At 40.9% G+C, this 13,193-nt stretch overlaps 1 protein-coding gene across 1 annotated transcript in view; it reads left to right on the forward strand.

Annotated features, from left to right (window-relative positions):
- The window catches only part of nid2a (nidogen 2a (osteonidogen)), a 43,307-nt gene that overhangs the window by 16,385 nt on the left and 13,729 nt on the right, over window positions 1-13,193 (forward strand). The window contains exons 9-16 of the mRNA XM_046855247.1: window positions 1,413-1,559; window positions 4,170-4,298; window positions 6,099-6,224; window positions 6,327-6,563; window positions 7,439-7,654; window positions 8,027-8,254; window positions 9,343-9,570; window positions 11,653-11,880. Of these exons, the coding sequence (XP_046711203.1) occupies window positions 1,413-1,559; window positions 4,170-4,298; window positions 6,099-6,224; window positions 6,327-6,563; window positions 7,439-7,654; window positions 8,027-8,254; window positions 9,343-9,570; window positions 11,653-11,880 (1,539 nt within the window). The remainder of the gene's footprint in view (window positions 1-1,412; window positions 1,560-4,169; window positions 4,299-6,098; window positions 6,225-6,326; window positions 6,564-7,438; window positions 7,655-8,026; window positions 8,255-9,342; window positions 9,571-11,652; window positions 11,881-13,193) is intronic.

A 13,193-nucleotide genomic window follows, 5' to 3' on the forward strand; every position in this document is an offset into this window, starting at 1 on the left:
ATACCGGTGCTTGAACCACCAACCTTCTGATCCTTAACCACCCAGCTATCACCTCCCATTAGGTGGCGGTTAGTCATTGGGCAACAGTAGTGACCAGTGTCTGTTCATTGATAACAGCGGTGATGATTGGTTTTGCGAAACAATAGTGATCAGTGGTATTTAAGAACAATTGTGATCGATAATTGATCATTGGGAACAATAGTCGTAGATGGCTGGTCTTTGTGAAAAAGTGTGATGAGTGCTTTTTTTGTCTGAACAATTGTGTTCAGTGAATTATTATTGTGAAATATTTCATTTCAGGCATTTCACATGCTGGTTGTGAGCTGAAATTTTTAAAGTCACTCTAAGCAGTCTAAACTATTTTTAATGTGGCTGTTCATGCCGTTGTATTCATCATTGTGCAGATCACTAACTAGACAAGCAAAGTCTGCGGTTGAACTCGGAGCAACTGTGTTTTATTGCTGCCTGCTGGAACATTTCAGTCCAAATGCTTGCCTGTGGTATCGTTGTGGAACACAGCCACTAACCTCTAACAGGAATAAAGAAAATAAAGCGCCATCCAACAAATGAACAACAGAATCTCTAAACACACAAAATATATCAAAAATAAATGTTTTGTTTTGTTTCCTTTCACTATTCTAATGAGTTCATCCACATCACACGTGGGAACAGACTTCTTATGGTATGTGAAAGGGTTTTTCCACCTGGCGTATTAACGCCATTTATCCCCCCTTAAAGCTCTAAGCTCTGTCTCGTCCCTTTAATTAAGACCGAGTTTAAAAGACCTTCCTCATTAGCAAATGCTCGTCCTCCTTTTTTGTTTTTCTCTGTCCCCTGTGGAGTCACTTTTGTCTCAGGCTTTTACTTCAAACAAAAGTCTTCCTGTCTGCCTTTGATAATTGTCCAAATTGGTCCCTGGCCTTGGGTGAGAAAAGCAAGCTGGGTTTAATGTGTGCCAGGGTTTTCGTCCTATGACGCTACGTCATTTCAGCCATTTCATCACACGACTGTAACAAAAGAGCCTCAGGTCCTCAGTGTACAGTTTTTCTTAGTTTTGGCTTGTCAGTGTCTTGAAATTGATGTGTGAATTGTGTTGTGTGTGTGTGTGTGTGTGTGTGGGGGATGGGGTGGGGTGGGGGCAGATGAAGTACTCTGGATCAAGTACTTTGACTCTCAGTTTGATTTAGGAATAGGCCACCGTGAGAGTGCAAAGAAGAGATGAGCTCACACCTAGCCATATACTAACACCTTTACACACTGTTTATACACGAATGACTTTTAAACGACTCCCAAAGTCTTTTGGCACACAATGGATTTGTAAAAGATGCAAGCTGGAATTAGTTTGGATATTCTGTGAAAGATCTGGTGTTCCGATATGTCAATGATGAACCCATAATGTTTTGTCTGTGCAGCTTACATCCCAGACCCTGTCCAGGAGAACCCATGCTACATAGGAAGCCATGATTGTGACACCACAGCACAGTGTGTGCCAGGAGAAGGGAAACTCTTTACCTGTGTATGTGCTACTGGATACACTGGAGATGGACGCAACTGCTATGGTAAGAGCAGAAAACAGGTTCTTAAATTCACTTCTTTTTAATTCAGTGACAGGTTTATTTATAGACTATTTAGTATTAGCATGTTTGCCTGTCTATCTGCATGTCTATCTGCCTTTCTGTCTGTCTTTCAGTTTCACTTAGGTTTTTGCTAATCAGAGATTAGGAGTTACATGCTCTGAGGTTCAGGTTTCCATAATACGCCACAGCATAAATCCACTCCTGTGAGTGAGCCAGAGTTTTGACATTCTGTTTACGCTGTGGAGTGTCTGGAACGATTTGGGGCTCTTCCCCTCTCTATCCTGGATCATCTTAATTCCTCTCTGGAGGACTACATGTGTCTTGTATTAATTAATCACAGGCCATTTAGCAGATAGTTTATTACCAGTTCTGGACGACTATGTCAGTCTGGCCAATGTGAGAAGATGCAGATCCAGAGTGCTTGTATAATGGTTATATTGATGAGACTCTGTTCTAAAAAATATGTTATTCCACTGAATCATGCACACATTTTAGAGCATAAGTGCAGCTACAGATCACCAAAACAGTGTTAATGATTGGTAAACTACAAACTGATGAACAGATAAGAAATTTAAGCTGGGACAGTCGGTTGTCCAGCGGACATTTCACACAATTTGTAATGCTGGACATGGATGATAAGGACTGGGTGGATTAAAAAAATATAATGTCGTAATGAGTCAGCAGTGTGACACCTCTCTGTACTATACAAGGGGAGGAAAAGGATGTTATCTCCAGCTGCTTGCTTGTTGGTGGGGGTGGGGTGTGTGAGGGGGTTAATGAGCTTGTTTGAAGAGGAGCGAAAACCCGGGGCTTCACACGTCCCCTTTGAAAAGCAGTGTCATGGTGTCCTAAAACAGCTGTCTCTTTTATCTGTCTCTCACCTTATGTAATTTGCTGCCTCTCACACATAAGCTATAGACCTCATATATATATATATATATATATATATATATATATATATATATATATATATATATATATATATATGAGGTGGTATAAAAAGTTGTGAGACTCTGTTTACAAGAAAGTACTTTATTTATCTACATTTACACCCTTTCACCTTCAAAATAGACCCCTTGCACAGCAATAAATGTGCCAGATGTGCCACTCGGAACGCTTCAAACCACTTGTTGCAGCATCGCTGTATGTCATGTCAAATGTCCCTGTGGCATATTTGCTCAGTTCAACGAGAAATTTCACGTTCGCTCTTTGTTTTACCTTGCTGTCTATGATGAAATCGCAGGGGTAGTAACGCACGAGGTCAGAATAGCACCAGCTAGCACCATTAGTCTCAAAACATTTTGCTATCACCTTGTATGTCTACTACGTCCTACCTAAATCTGCGTTTACTCTGCGTGTCACTGTGGGTTTTTGTAAGATGATTACTTGTCACCCTATTTGACAGGATCTTCAGAAAACCGGGTTGCATAAACAAACAAGAACGTGCCACAATAGTGGTAATGTTATGTCTGCAAACAAGGTTATAAAATTTGAGGTACGAGAAAAAAGCTTTAGTCATGCTTGGCTGTAGAAATTAGCTGGAGGATATCCAAAAAGACATGCTCTCTGAGACCACACTTCAACCAAGCATGTACTTTGCTTTGCTATTGCTAGTACCTTATTGTTCTCTGTTGTTCTTTTATCGGTGGTAAAAATGTACCAGCAGCTGTAAATACTACTTTATGTGTACCGAAATTATATGCAACAAAAGCTGCGATTTTGCCTTTGTTTGCTTTTTTTTTCACAGCAACGGTAAATTTAGTTGATTTGTGCATTTTGCGTGCAATCTGTTCGCGGAAGAGTGAAACTTCAACACCTGCTATAACTCCTAATCTGGACCAAGAATGTACCAGGCAGTGAGAGAGAGAAAACAAGGGAGAAGATATAGAACATGAAAAAAATGTGAGTTGTGAGTGTGAGAAGGAGGGGGTCTTACACACAGACAGGGTTATTAACAGTGATTAAAACCAGGCCTCTTTAGTCAGCTCCAGCTTGTTCCCACACATTCCCACAGGGATGTGGTCCTCCTCTGGTCTCCTTCACTCATCAGACATGGCATGACCGCAGACCATGGTTTCTCTCCACCAACAGATCGACAGGACAGGACAGGGCACACACGTGCACACACCGGAAACAAAATAACTTTAAGCATAAGCTTGCCCGAATTCGCTAAATGTTCACACGTGTAGTAACAAACTTCATAACAACTGCAGATATAAAATTTAGGGAAGTTTAGGGAGAACGGTGTCTGTCTCTTGTTGTTCCCTGGCGAGAATCTCCCGTTTGGCACACTTAAAAGGTCAGTGCTCCCTGTGACTGTGCGTGCAGCCTTGTGCTGCCATCTGTTGGTTACAAAACTAGTCTCAAAACCTTTTGATACCACCTCATACATGATAATCAATAAACCTTTCTAAAGGCTTTCGATCTCTACTGGAACTTTCTTTGACCTCACTATATGTTGGACTTCGGATTTTATTCATTGTATACTTTAGTAACATGCTTTTTCTTCTCAAATGCTATTAGAATTTAATGCTCAATACTGTGTGAAGACACAGTGTCTTTATCTCTCTTTATTCTCTCGCTCTGTTTTAGATGTGGACGAGTGTGCCGAAGGTCTGAGCTCCTGTGGGGGTCATGCACAGTGTGTGAATTTGCCAGGAAGTCACAGCTGCCAGTGCCAGAGCGGCTTTGAGTATAGACATGAGAGTCACACCTGTATAGGTAACACTCCCTGAATTCAATGTTTCTCCTTCTATAATAAAATCCAACTCTACAAATTGTTGGTACAAGATAATGGTGCTTCCTCCTCTGGTCATTGTTCTAGTACCAAATTTTCAAAATCAGGACCAAAGGGAATGATTGGATTGAAGTGACTGATAGAAGTCAATGTACAGGCATATCAGCTGTTATTGTGGTATGGTTTATTTATTAAGGTTTTAAAATAGAGACTGAACTCCAATAGAGCCCATGCTTAGCCACAATGCGCTAGTTGCCCAAACTAGGCAAAGTTATCCTGAACACTTCCCATGTTAGTTTGTTGTGGGGTTGTTTTTTCGGTTTATTAATGTGTTTTGCGCATACAGGCCACCGTACTCCTTCTGCGTAAGACACTGTAATGAAATAAACACACTGGCCACTAATGGTACCGCTTTTGCTGTCAATACGACTTGAAAAATCACTGAGAACTTATACCCTGAGGTTCAAAAGCTCCAATTTGAGCCTATTTTCCCCACACTCGACAAACATGTACAGTATCAGAGTGCTCTATGTAACTGGAAATAATTAGGTCTTGTCACATGTAATCAAGGCCTTGTTTGGATTTGGGTTCTTGACAATCTTTCCAACGTAATGTTTAGAAAGAAATATTTTATGCTCTGTGTAGGATTTTGATTTTCAGATATAAAGTAAAACCAGCTGCTTTTTCCCCGTTCATCCATCTGGGTTTTGAATATCCGGGTAATCAGTGCAGTGATATTACAAGTTGTTGGACTAATAGAGTGTCAGTGTGACACATGTTGAAAGTTAGTGTGAGGTGTGTGTGTTCTTGGAAAGGGTTAGTGCATTACAGATGTTCGGTGTTGATTCAGACGCACGGTTTCTGGACCCAAGCCTAAAGGAAGAACAGGAGAGAATGAAGGTCTCTAGGTGAAAGGGGTCGAGGTGTAGCTTTAAGGCAAAGGAGAGCCAGAAGAAGGGGGAAGGGTACTTTGTGAAACAATGGTCTAATGTGCTGGGCAGGGGAATGTGTGTAGGAGAATTCAACTGAAGATTCTCGACAGGGAAACTTTGCCTGGGCAATGAAAATGGCTTCTTCATTCAAATGAACACATAAATTAAGAATAATTTCATTACTCTATTTTGTTCGATAGTTTAACCATCATCTTTTATTCACAAGCCAGGCTATTTTCAGTTTTGTCTGCATGATTAACAACACTCATTGTGGTGAAAAGTGGGATCTAGCCTTCGAGCCATCCATAACCAGATCCAAAGATTCTTTAGGTCTTTAGCTTGTCCAGCTCTTACACACCATCTGATTACATTTCTGAAGCCTTAATGTTGATGCAATTATCATCACAAAGATCATAGAAATCATAACTGGCATCATAACTAGCCAAACGGAATTTCTATTATCCAGTTACTGGTTGCTCTTTCATAAAAATGCAAATTCAGCAATTCCTGAAGAACTTGGTATTCTTGGTACATTTTTGGTCGAATTTTTTTCACTTTCCTCATATCAGAGCCATACAGAGTCAATATTTAAATTGGCAACTTCAAATGGTAGCGTAGCATAGGAATGCCATAAAGACCCTGCTGTAAATGTTTTCTTAGAGATGTTCACGCATGACCTCTCCTGATAATTTCCTGGAACTAATAGAACACATCCTAATCGATTACATCCAATTTAACCACTTCCTGTGTAATTATCACTGTGCGTATGTGACGTGTGAAAGGGGCTATAGTTAGATGGGTGTATGTTATTCTGGCTCACATACAAAGTGTATTTAAATGTTTGAATTGCAGATGTTGACGAGTGCCAAAGACCTCCGTGCCACCATCATGCTTCCTGCACCAACACTGCAGGCTCCTTCCAGTGCAGATGTCAGCCTGGGTTCCACGGAGATGGCTTCCAGTGTCACCCTCAGCATAGTCTGTTTAAATGCCTTGTTCTTTTTTATTTTTAACTGATATGTGACAGATATAGTGTTACAAGTGCTTTTTTGGTTCCTAGATCTCTCTTTTTTCTCATAGTTGATGAAGGAAGACCTAAGACTCAGTGTGAGCATCACAGAGACAGTGTACAGAGTGGAGTGGACGGTATACCAATGGTAGGAGCCTTTGTCCCACAGTGCGACGAGGAAGGTCGCTACAGGCCTCAGCAGTGCCATGGTTCTACAGGACACTGCTGGTGTGTGGACAGTAGGGGGCAGGAGAGAGTGGAAACCCGCACCCCACCCGGTACCCCACCTGTCAACTGTGAAACTCCAGGTAAGCATGTCAGATACATGATTCTTTCTTATGAGGTACTCTCCAGACCAATGTATTTCATGAAACAGACAAGTTTGTGTTCAATCCTAAACTTTCAATTTCTCTCTCTGCATCTATGCCTTCTCTGGTTTCTTTGGTTTCCTCCAACCTTGCAAAACATGCCAATTGTTGGTTTTGTAATTTAAAATTTTTTTTAGAGTATGATCGAGTGTGTTTCTGTGTGTATAGTGCCCAGTGATGGACTGGTCTCGGATCTTATGCCAGGCTCACACTGCGTGATTTTAAATAATCCTTTGCGATCGTTACTTGTCAGACTGTACAAACATGTTCCCTATGTCACACTGTAGGATCTCAGTTGTCATAATGTCAGACTGTATGATATTAAAAGATCCTACAAACACTTCTTTTCCCCTCGGTGACTCCATAATTTTCCTAATTTCCATAATTTATTTTTTCCCAATGAAGACTGTTAAACCCTTTTTAAGTCACTCTAATGTTGTTTAAGTCGTATTCAGATATTCCTGTTTACGTGACTTCCCAAACAAACCCACAAGTTATTGCCATTTTGATGGATCACCATTGCGATAAGATTATCTGCAACAGCAGGGCGGTAATTGCTCCATTTAGTGCGCTACAGCTACAATTTCCAGATGTTGGAACTCTGTAGGTCCTTTTTTTAAAATATAGACACTGGAGGTTGAAACAGTCACTTAGCTCATGTGGCTGTCAGATTGTGATAAGATCCACCTCGCCAGCTGAGCAGACTGAAGCCAAGCTTCTTGTTTTGCAACACATGCAGGATGTCCTCTGTCATTGAACTTGCATCCGTTGGGGATGTTTGTAATCCTTACAGTCTTTACTTTTCGACCCTTCAGAACGTCCTAAGACTCAGTGTGAGCGGCACAAGGCCAGCGTTCAGGACAGAGGTGTGCCAGGTGCCTTTCTCCCCGATTGTGATGAGGAGGGACAATACAGGTCTCAACAGTGCCACGGTTCTACAGGACACTGCTGGTGTGTGGACAGTAGTGGGCAGGAAATAGCGGGTACCCGCACCCCACCTGGTTCCCCACCAACCAACTGTGATGCGCCAGGTAAACGTAATTTAGGTTATACGCTATTATACGCTAGCTTCAATATGTATGAAAGTAAAAAACTCCCTTTGGCGATATGCCCACTGACGTCAATCAAAGCTTAGTCCTAAAAATAACAGCCTGGGACTGTTGCCAAGAGCTACTGAGTAGATTGCCTTTAGTATTAAGACTTTAGATAAAACCAAAAGGCCATTTTTAACTGATTATGACGATGATCTAAACAATTTCAGGCTCTGATCAGACCCACCTCATGTAAACACATCAGCTTTAAAACCAGCTTATAAGTTTTCAGTGGTGTTTAATTATGTGATGGCCAAGATCTGTGTATAAAATACGTTTCTATCTTTCTCTCATGTATCACTGTTCTTACAGAACGTCCTAAGACGCAGTGTGAACATCACAGAGATAGCGTCCGGGGCGCAGCTGATGGTTTACCGCTGACAGGAGCGTACGTCCCTCAGTGTGATGAAGAAGGGAAATATAGACTTCAACAATGCCACGGTTCAACAGGACACTGCTGGTGTGTGGACAGTAGTGGGCAGGAGAGAGCAGGCACCCGTACACCACCTGGTACCCAAAGTGTCAACTGTGATGCTCCAGGTAAGGGGAACTACATTAAAACCTGCAGGTGATACTTCGTAGGGACCATTTCAGTATACGTCTTTTTCAAGATTTTAACAGAACCTCCATGTACCACAAGTGTAGTTTATTGTAAATCTTGCCGTATTAGAGCCAGTGGTTGATATATAGATTGAGGGATATAAAAAGACAAAAAACCTGATTAGATAAGTGTCGAAGCACATCATAACGACTGCAGATGTTTTATGACAGGTGTAGTGCCTTCCACATTTAAGCAAGTAACATCCTTGCAAGCCCTATGGCATGTTTAAAAATTGATAAGCATGCCCAGTTGACCTTATTATTGGATCAAGATAGCAAGAAGAAAAACTCTAAGTGACTTAGAAAGAGGGTTTATTATTGGGGCCCCGATGGAAGGTAGACTGGCTGTGTTTAATTAGAAATAGTGCATCAAGTTATATCTGCATTTAGATGTATAGGAATTACAAAAAATCATGAAAAATGACTGTAGAGTTTCTGTTGAATAATCAGTTGAGAAAGGATTTTATGAGATTTCATGACTTTTTTTGTGTTTCAACTGATAACTGTTAAGTAGCTTTATGTAAAACCTTTGAAAGCCTACACTAGCTTTCATTCCTTGGGCGTCTTAGCTTTAGCGCTGTCTTTTCAGACAAATAGGTTCGACTTACGATTTTGCTCGTAATGAATCGTAAAAATATTGAAATTTTCCCATGCCATTTAAATTTTGACAGAGTTCAGTTGTCTCTGTGTTAGAGTGTGTAATATAGATTTTTTGTTGTTGTTTCAAAGCCCAATGTGAGCTCTTACACACATGTACACTGTAAAGTTTATATGTTACGATAGTGTACATTACTATGTACTGTCATTTGTTACATAATACAGTTGCACTGTACTACCCCATACTGATCACCATTCATCAAGACTCCTAGGTAGGCTAGGCCATGTCTTCTCGTTCAAGTTAAGGTGGATCATCGGAATTCATCTTTATTGTTCATTTAAAAATGCATTTAATATTAAAGCATTGATACTAATTGTACTTTTTTTTGTTTTCATTTCCATTTTTCTCCCACGCATCATTGTTTACACAGAACGTCCCAAGACACAATGTGAGCATCACAGAGATAGCGTCCGGGGCATAAATGGAGGTTTACCGCTGACAGGAGCGTACATCCCTCAGTGTGATGAAGAGGGGAACTACAGGCCTCAACAATGCCACGGTTCTACAGGTCACTGCTGGTGTGTGGACAGTAGTGGGCAGGAGAGAGCAGGCACCCGTACTCCACCTGGTACCCCAAGTGTCAACTGTGATGCTCCAGGTAAGGGGAACTAACCTGAACTGGACTGCAGGCGAATCTTCTCAGGGACCAAACTCTTTTTCAAGTTTATAACTTCCATCTGCATTATACAGGGACATCCTAACATGCACCCTATCATCACTGTTATGTTTTTCAGTTCCTGTCAAAACCGGTAGCACCATTTTGAGACCTACCGTCTTCTAATTTTAAAACTAGGTTTAATTGATCTACGGGTTAGAAGTATACAGTTCGAACTCTTGGTTGCAGTCTTGTCCTAATTCTGTTTTCTAATGAGCTAATTGAGGAACTCCTTTAATACTGTTTGGAGCTGATTAAAAAAGATCCAAGCTCATGCTCTGTTTGAGGAGATTATATGGTAGCAAGCGAGGACACTTAGTAACGTGGTCAGGCTTGGCATGTAACAGTGTACTTTTCTCACCACAGTCAGAAATGCCTGCTTATTTTAGCCTTGCAGCTTCACGACCGCAGTCGACGAAGTAGGATTTAAAATATTTTATGCAAAAATATTTTGGATTTTTAACCTTGAACTAACAGTTGGCAGTAACCTTTTTTTACTCTTTTGTCAATTTTTTTGTGTCCTTTAACAATAACATCATCGACCCCATTAATCATATGCAGTCCTCAAGCTGAAGACATTATCAAACTTTCATTGTTCACAGCCCCATACAGTGCCTGTCAAACGTTTAGAAATGTAGTGCAATATGGTTTTTGAGACATGTGCATGTGTTTGCTTTTATTTATTTGCAACAAATTAGTTAAAAAGGCTCATTGATACACGTGGGGAGCGAAGGCTGGTCCGTGTGGTCCGATCCAACCTACGAGATCCTGTAGCTCAAACTGCTAAAGAAGTTAACTAACACAATATTAGGCAGATGGTCATATTTTTATGCCTGATCAGTGTATGTTATATAATAGCTTTTGTAGCCTTGAATTATAATGAAGTGTCCACTATATACAGCCATGGGAATGGGTTGTTACTCTAAAATTGATAGAGACTTGAGCAGCCCTGTTCTATACGTTTCCCAATCGCTTAGTCATAGAAATTGCCAAGATAATCTATAAAGTTCCAATAGAAGGCATGCAAGCCTTTTAGAAAAACCTTGTCCAAATAGCAGCAAGGTTCAACAAAAACACTAGAACAAAGTGCAAAAAAACAAACATTACATTCTTGTGTATTTTTAGATGCACTAACACACTATGGCAAAAAAGACTACATAAAGAAAGGCCATATGCCAAAATACAATTGACATTCAAAAGCCATGCACATTGCAATGAGAGTTTGTAGCCGTATTGATCAGTGAGATCAAGTGTTTCATGAGCTAAAGTAGACAGTTGAAGAACTTCAAGTCTCAGCAGCCGATCTCCTTCTGAAGGATCACGCAGAGACAAAGGGCAAGGAATATCATGCTTATGCTCTGCATCTGCAGGACCTCCATCTGCCTTGACTTTGGAGGTCCTTTTTCTAAAAGGTTGAAAGCCTAAAACAATGAAGGGAAACAATCCAGAGGTTACAGAGGTCGAAATGACTCCATATGTTAAACTCTTTCCCACAACATGGATGGTTTGGAATGGCCAAGGATCTTTTTACCTACAAATGAATCAGAATGCTTGCTCAACCGTTATGTGTACTGTAATGGTAATAAACACAAAACGGAAGATTAGGTCAACTTCAAGTTTAACTTCAGCCAGGGGAATCCCAAATGCTATACCTTAAATCTTTGGAGAAATCTGGCAGGATATTTAAACAGCTAAAATGACATCCAACTCCTTGTACATTTGTATTGGGGATATGCCCATTAAAGCACAACAAAGCCTATTTCTAAAATTAACAGCCTTGTGAGTGTTGCCAAGAATCACAAAAATGGACGGACTTCAGTATAAAGACTTTAGGTAAAATCACATGTCCATATTTACCATTCTCTGATTATACATAGACAATGACAAGACTCTGTTTTAAATCTCAAGAATCTGCTTTCAGATTTGATTATTAAAACCAGTGTTCATGTTTGATTATGTGATGGGTAACATCTGCATATAAAAAAGATGTTTCTATCTTTCCCTCATGTATCACTGTTCTTACAGAACCTCCTAAGACGCAGTGTGAACATCACAGAGATAGCGTCCGGGGTGCAGCTGATGGTTTACCGCTGACAGGAGCGTACGTCCCTCAGTGTGATGAAGTGGGGAACTACAGACTTCAACAATGCCACGGTTCTACAGGACACTGCTGGTGTGTGGACAGTAGTGGGCAGGAGAGAGCAGGCTCCCGTACACCACCTGGTACCCCAAGTGTCAACTGTGATGCTCCAGGTAAGGGAAACTAGTAACAAGTAACATCTTAGCCTGCTCTATGGCATGTTTAAAATTGCTGAGCACGCCCAGTTGACCTAAATATTGGATCAAGATGGCAAAAACTCTAAGTGACTTAGAGAGAGGGTTCATTATTGCGGCCAGATGGTAGGTAGACTGGTTGTGCTTCATTAGAAACAGTTGATCAAGATATATCTGCATTTCGATCTATGGAAACTGGTTGACAACCAGTGGCAGGTACCTGCACCCCACCTGATACTGCAAGCATCAATTGTGATGCTCCAGGTAAACCCTGGTAAAAACAAGTACATCATCTTATAAAATTTTAGAATTATAGAGTTAACTCAGAAATACTCTGGAGCAAATCAAGCTTGTCATATGCTATGAGTACTGGACTGGTTGGTGGATGGTGAGCGTGGGCCACACATGCATTGTAGCATTAGTGGAACTGCAAAGCAGGAATTTGTTCCAGCTGTTCCTCATATCCTGGAAGGTTCCTGCCTACCAGCAGAGCGACCGAGACACTTATAATTAAATGAGTAAAGAAAGCCGAGCATTCAATTCGTCCTAAATTCAGGATTATGACAAGTATGAGTCATACAAACATACCACTGAAAATGTTCTTGCTAATCTGAGGCAGAGAGTTTGTTACTAGGAGGTTTCTTAGTGCTTTAGTGGTACACATAAGCCCAGCCCAATTTAGCTTCAATAATTATTGGAACTTCTACCATCTACAGGCTATTGATCCTCTGGAACAAATGCCATTGTGTTCCTTTTATCATTTGCATTATTAAAGCCCACTTTTAGAAGTGGGTTACTTTAGGCAGCCCACCCTCTGTGAATGAGAAAACTAAGTTTTTGCTGGCTGTTGTCCAGAGCATAATGGTCTCAGCTTGCATCCAGCAGAGATGGAAATCATAGACCCTGTTCTTTAGGGATTTGCTCCAGCACATCTGCATAGATTTTATTCTGTACATCTGCACAAATTTTCATGTCTTCTTCCCAGCTGTGTTCTTGTCCTTAGTTTTTATGGATCTTTTGTCGGTAGAACACAGGCAGACCTCCTTTGTATCCTCACAGAAAATCCAGTATTAATAGAATCTGCAACTTTCACATTCTTGTTCATTCAATCTAGGAGATTTACTTTCTGTTTTTTCCCCATTCTGTACTAGAACGACCAAAGACTCAGTGTGAAGAGCACAGAGATGGTTTGCAGGCTGGAGTGGATGGTTTGCCTGTGGTGGGAGCCTTCATTCCTCAGTGTGACAAGAGGGTCATTACAAGTCATTACAGTGCCACGGCTCTACTGGACA

The sequence above is a fragment of the Silurus meridionalis genome, chromosome 8 (genome assembly GCF_014805685.1).
Source record: "Silurus meridionalis isolate SWU-2019-XX chromosome 8, ASM1480568v1, whole genome shotgun sequence".
Taxonomy (NCBI): Eukaryota; Metazoa; Chordata; class Actinopteri; order Siluriformes; family Siluridae; genus Silurus; species Silurus meridionalis.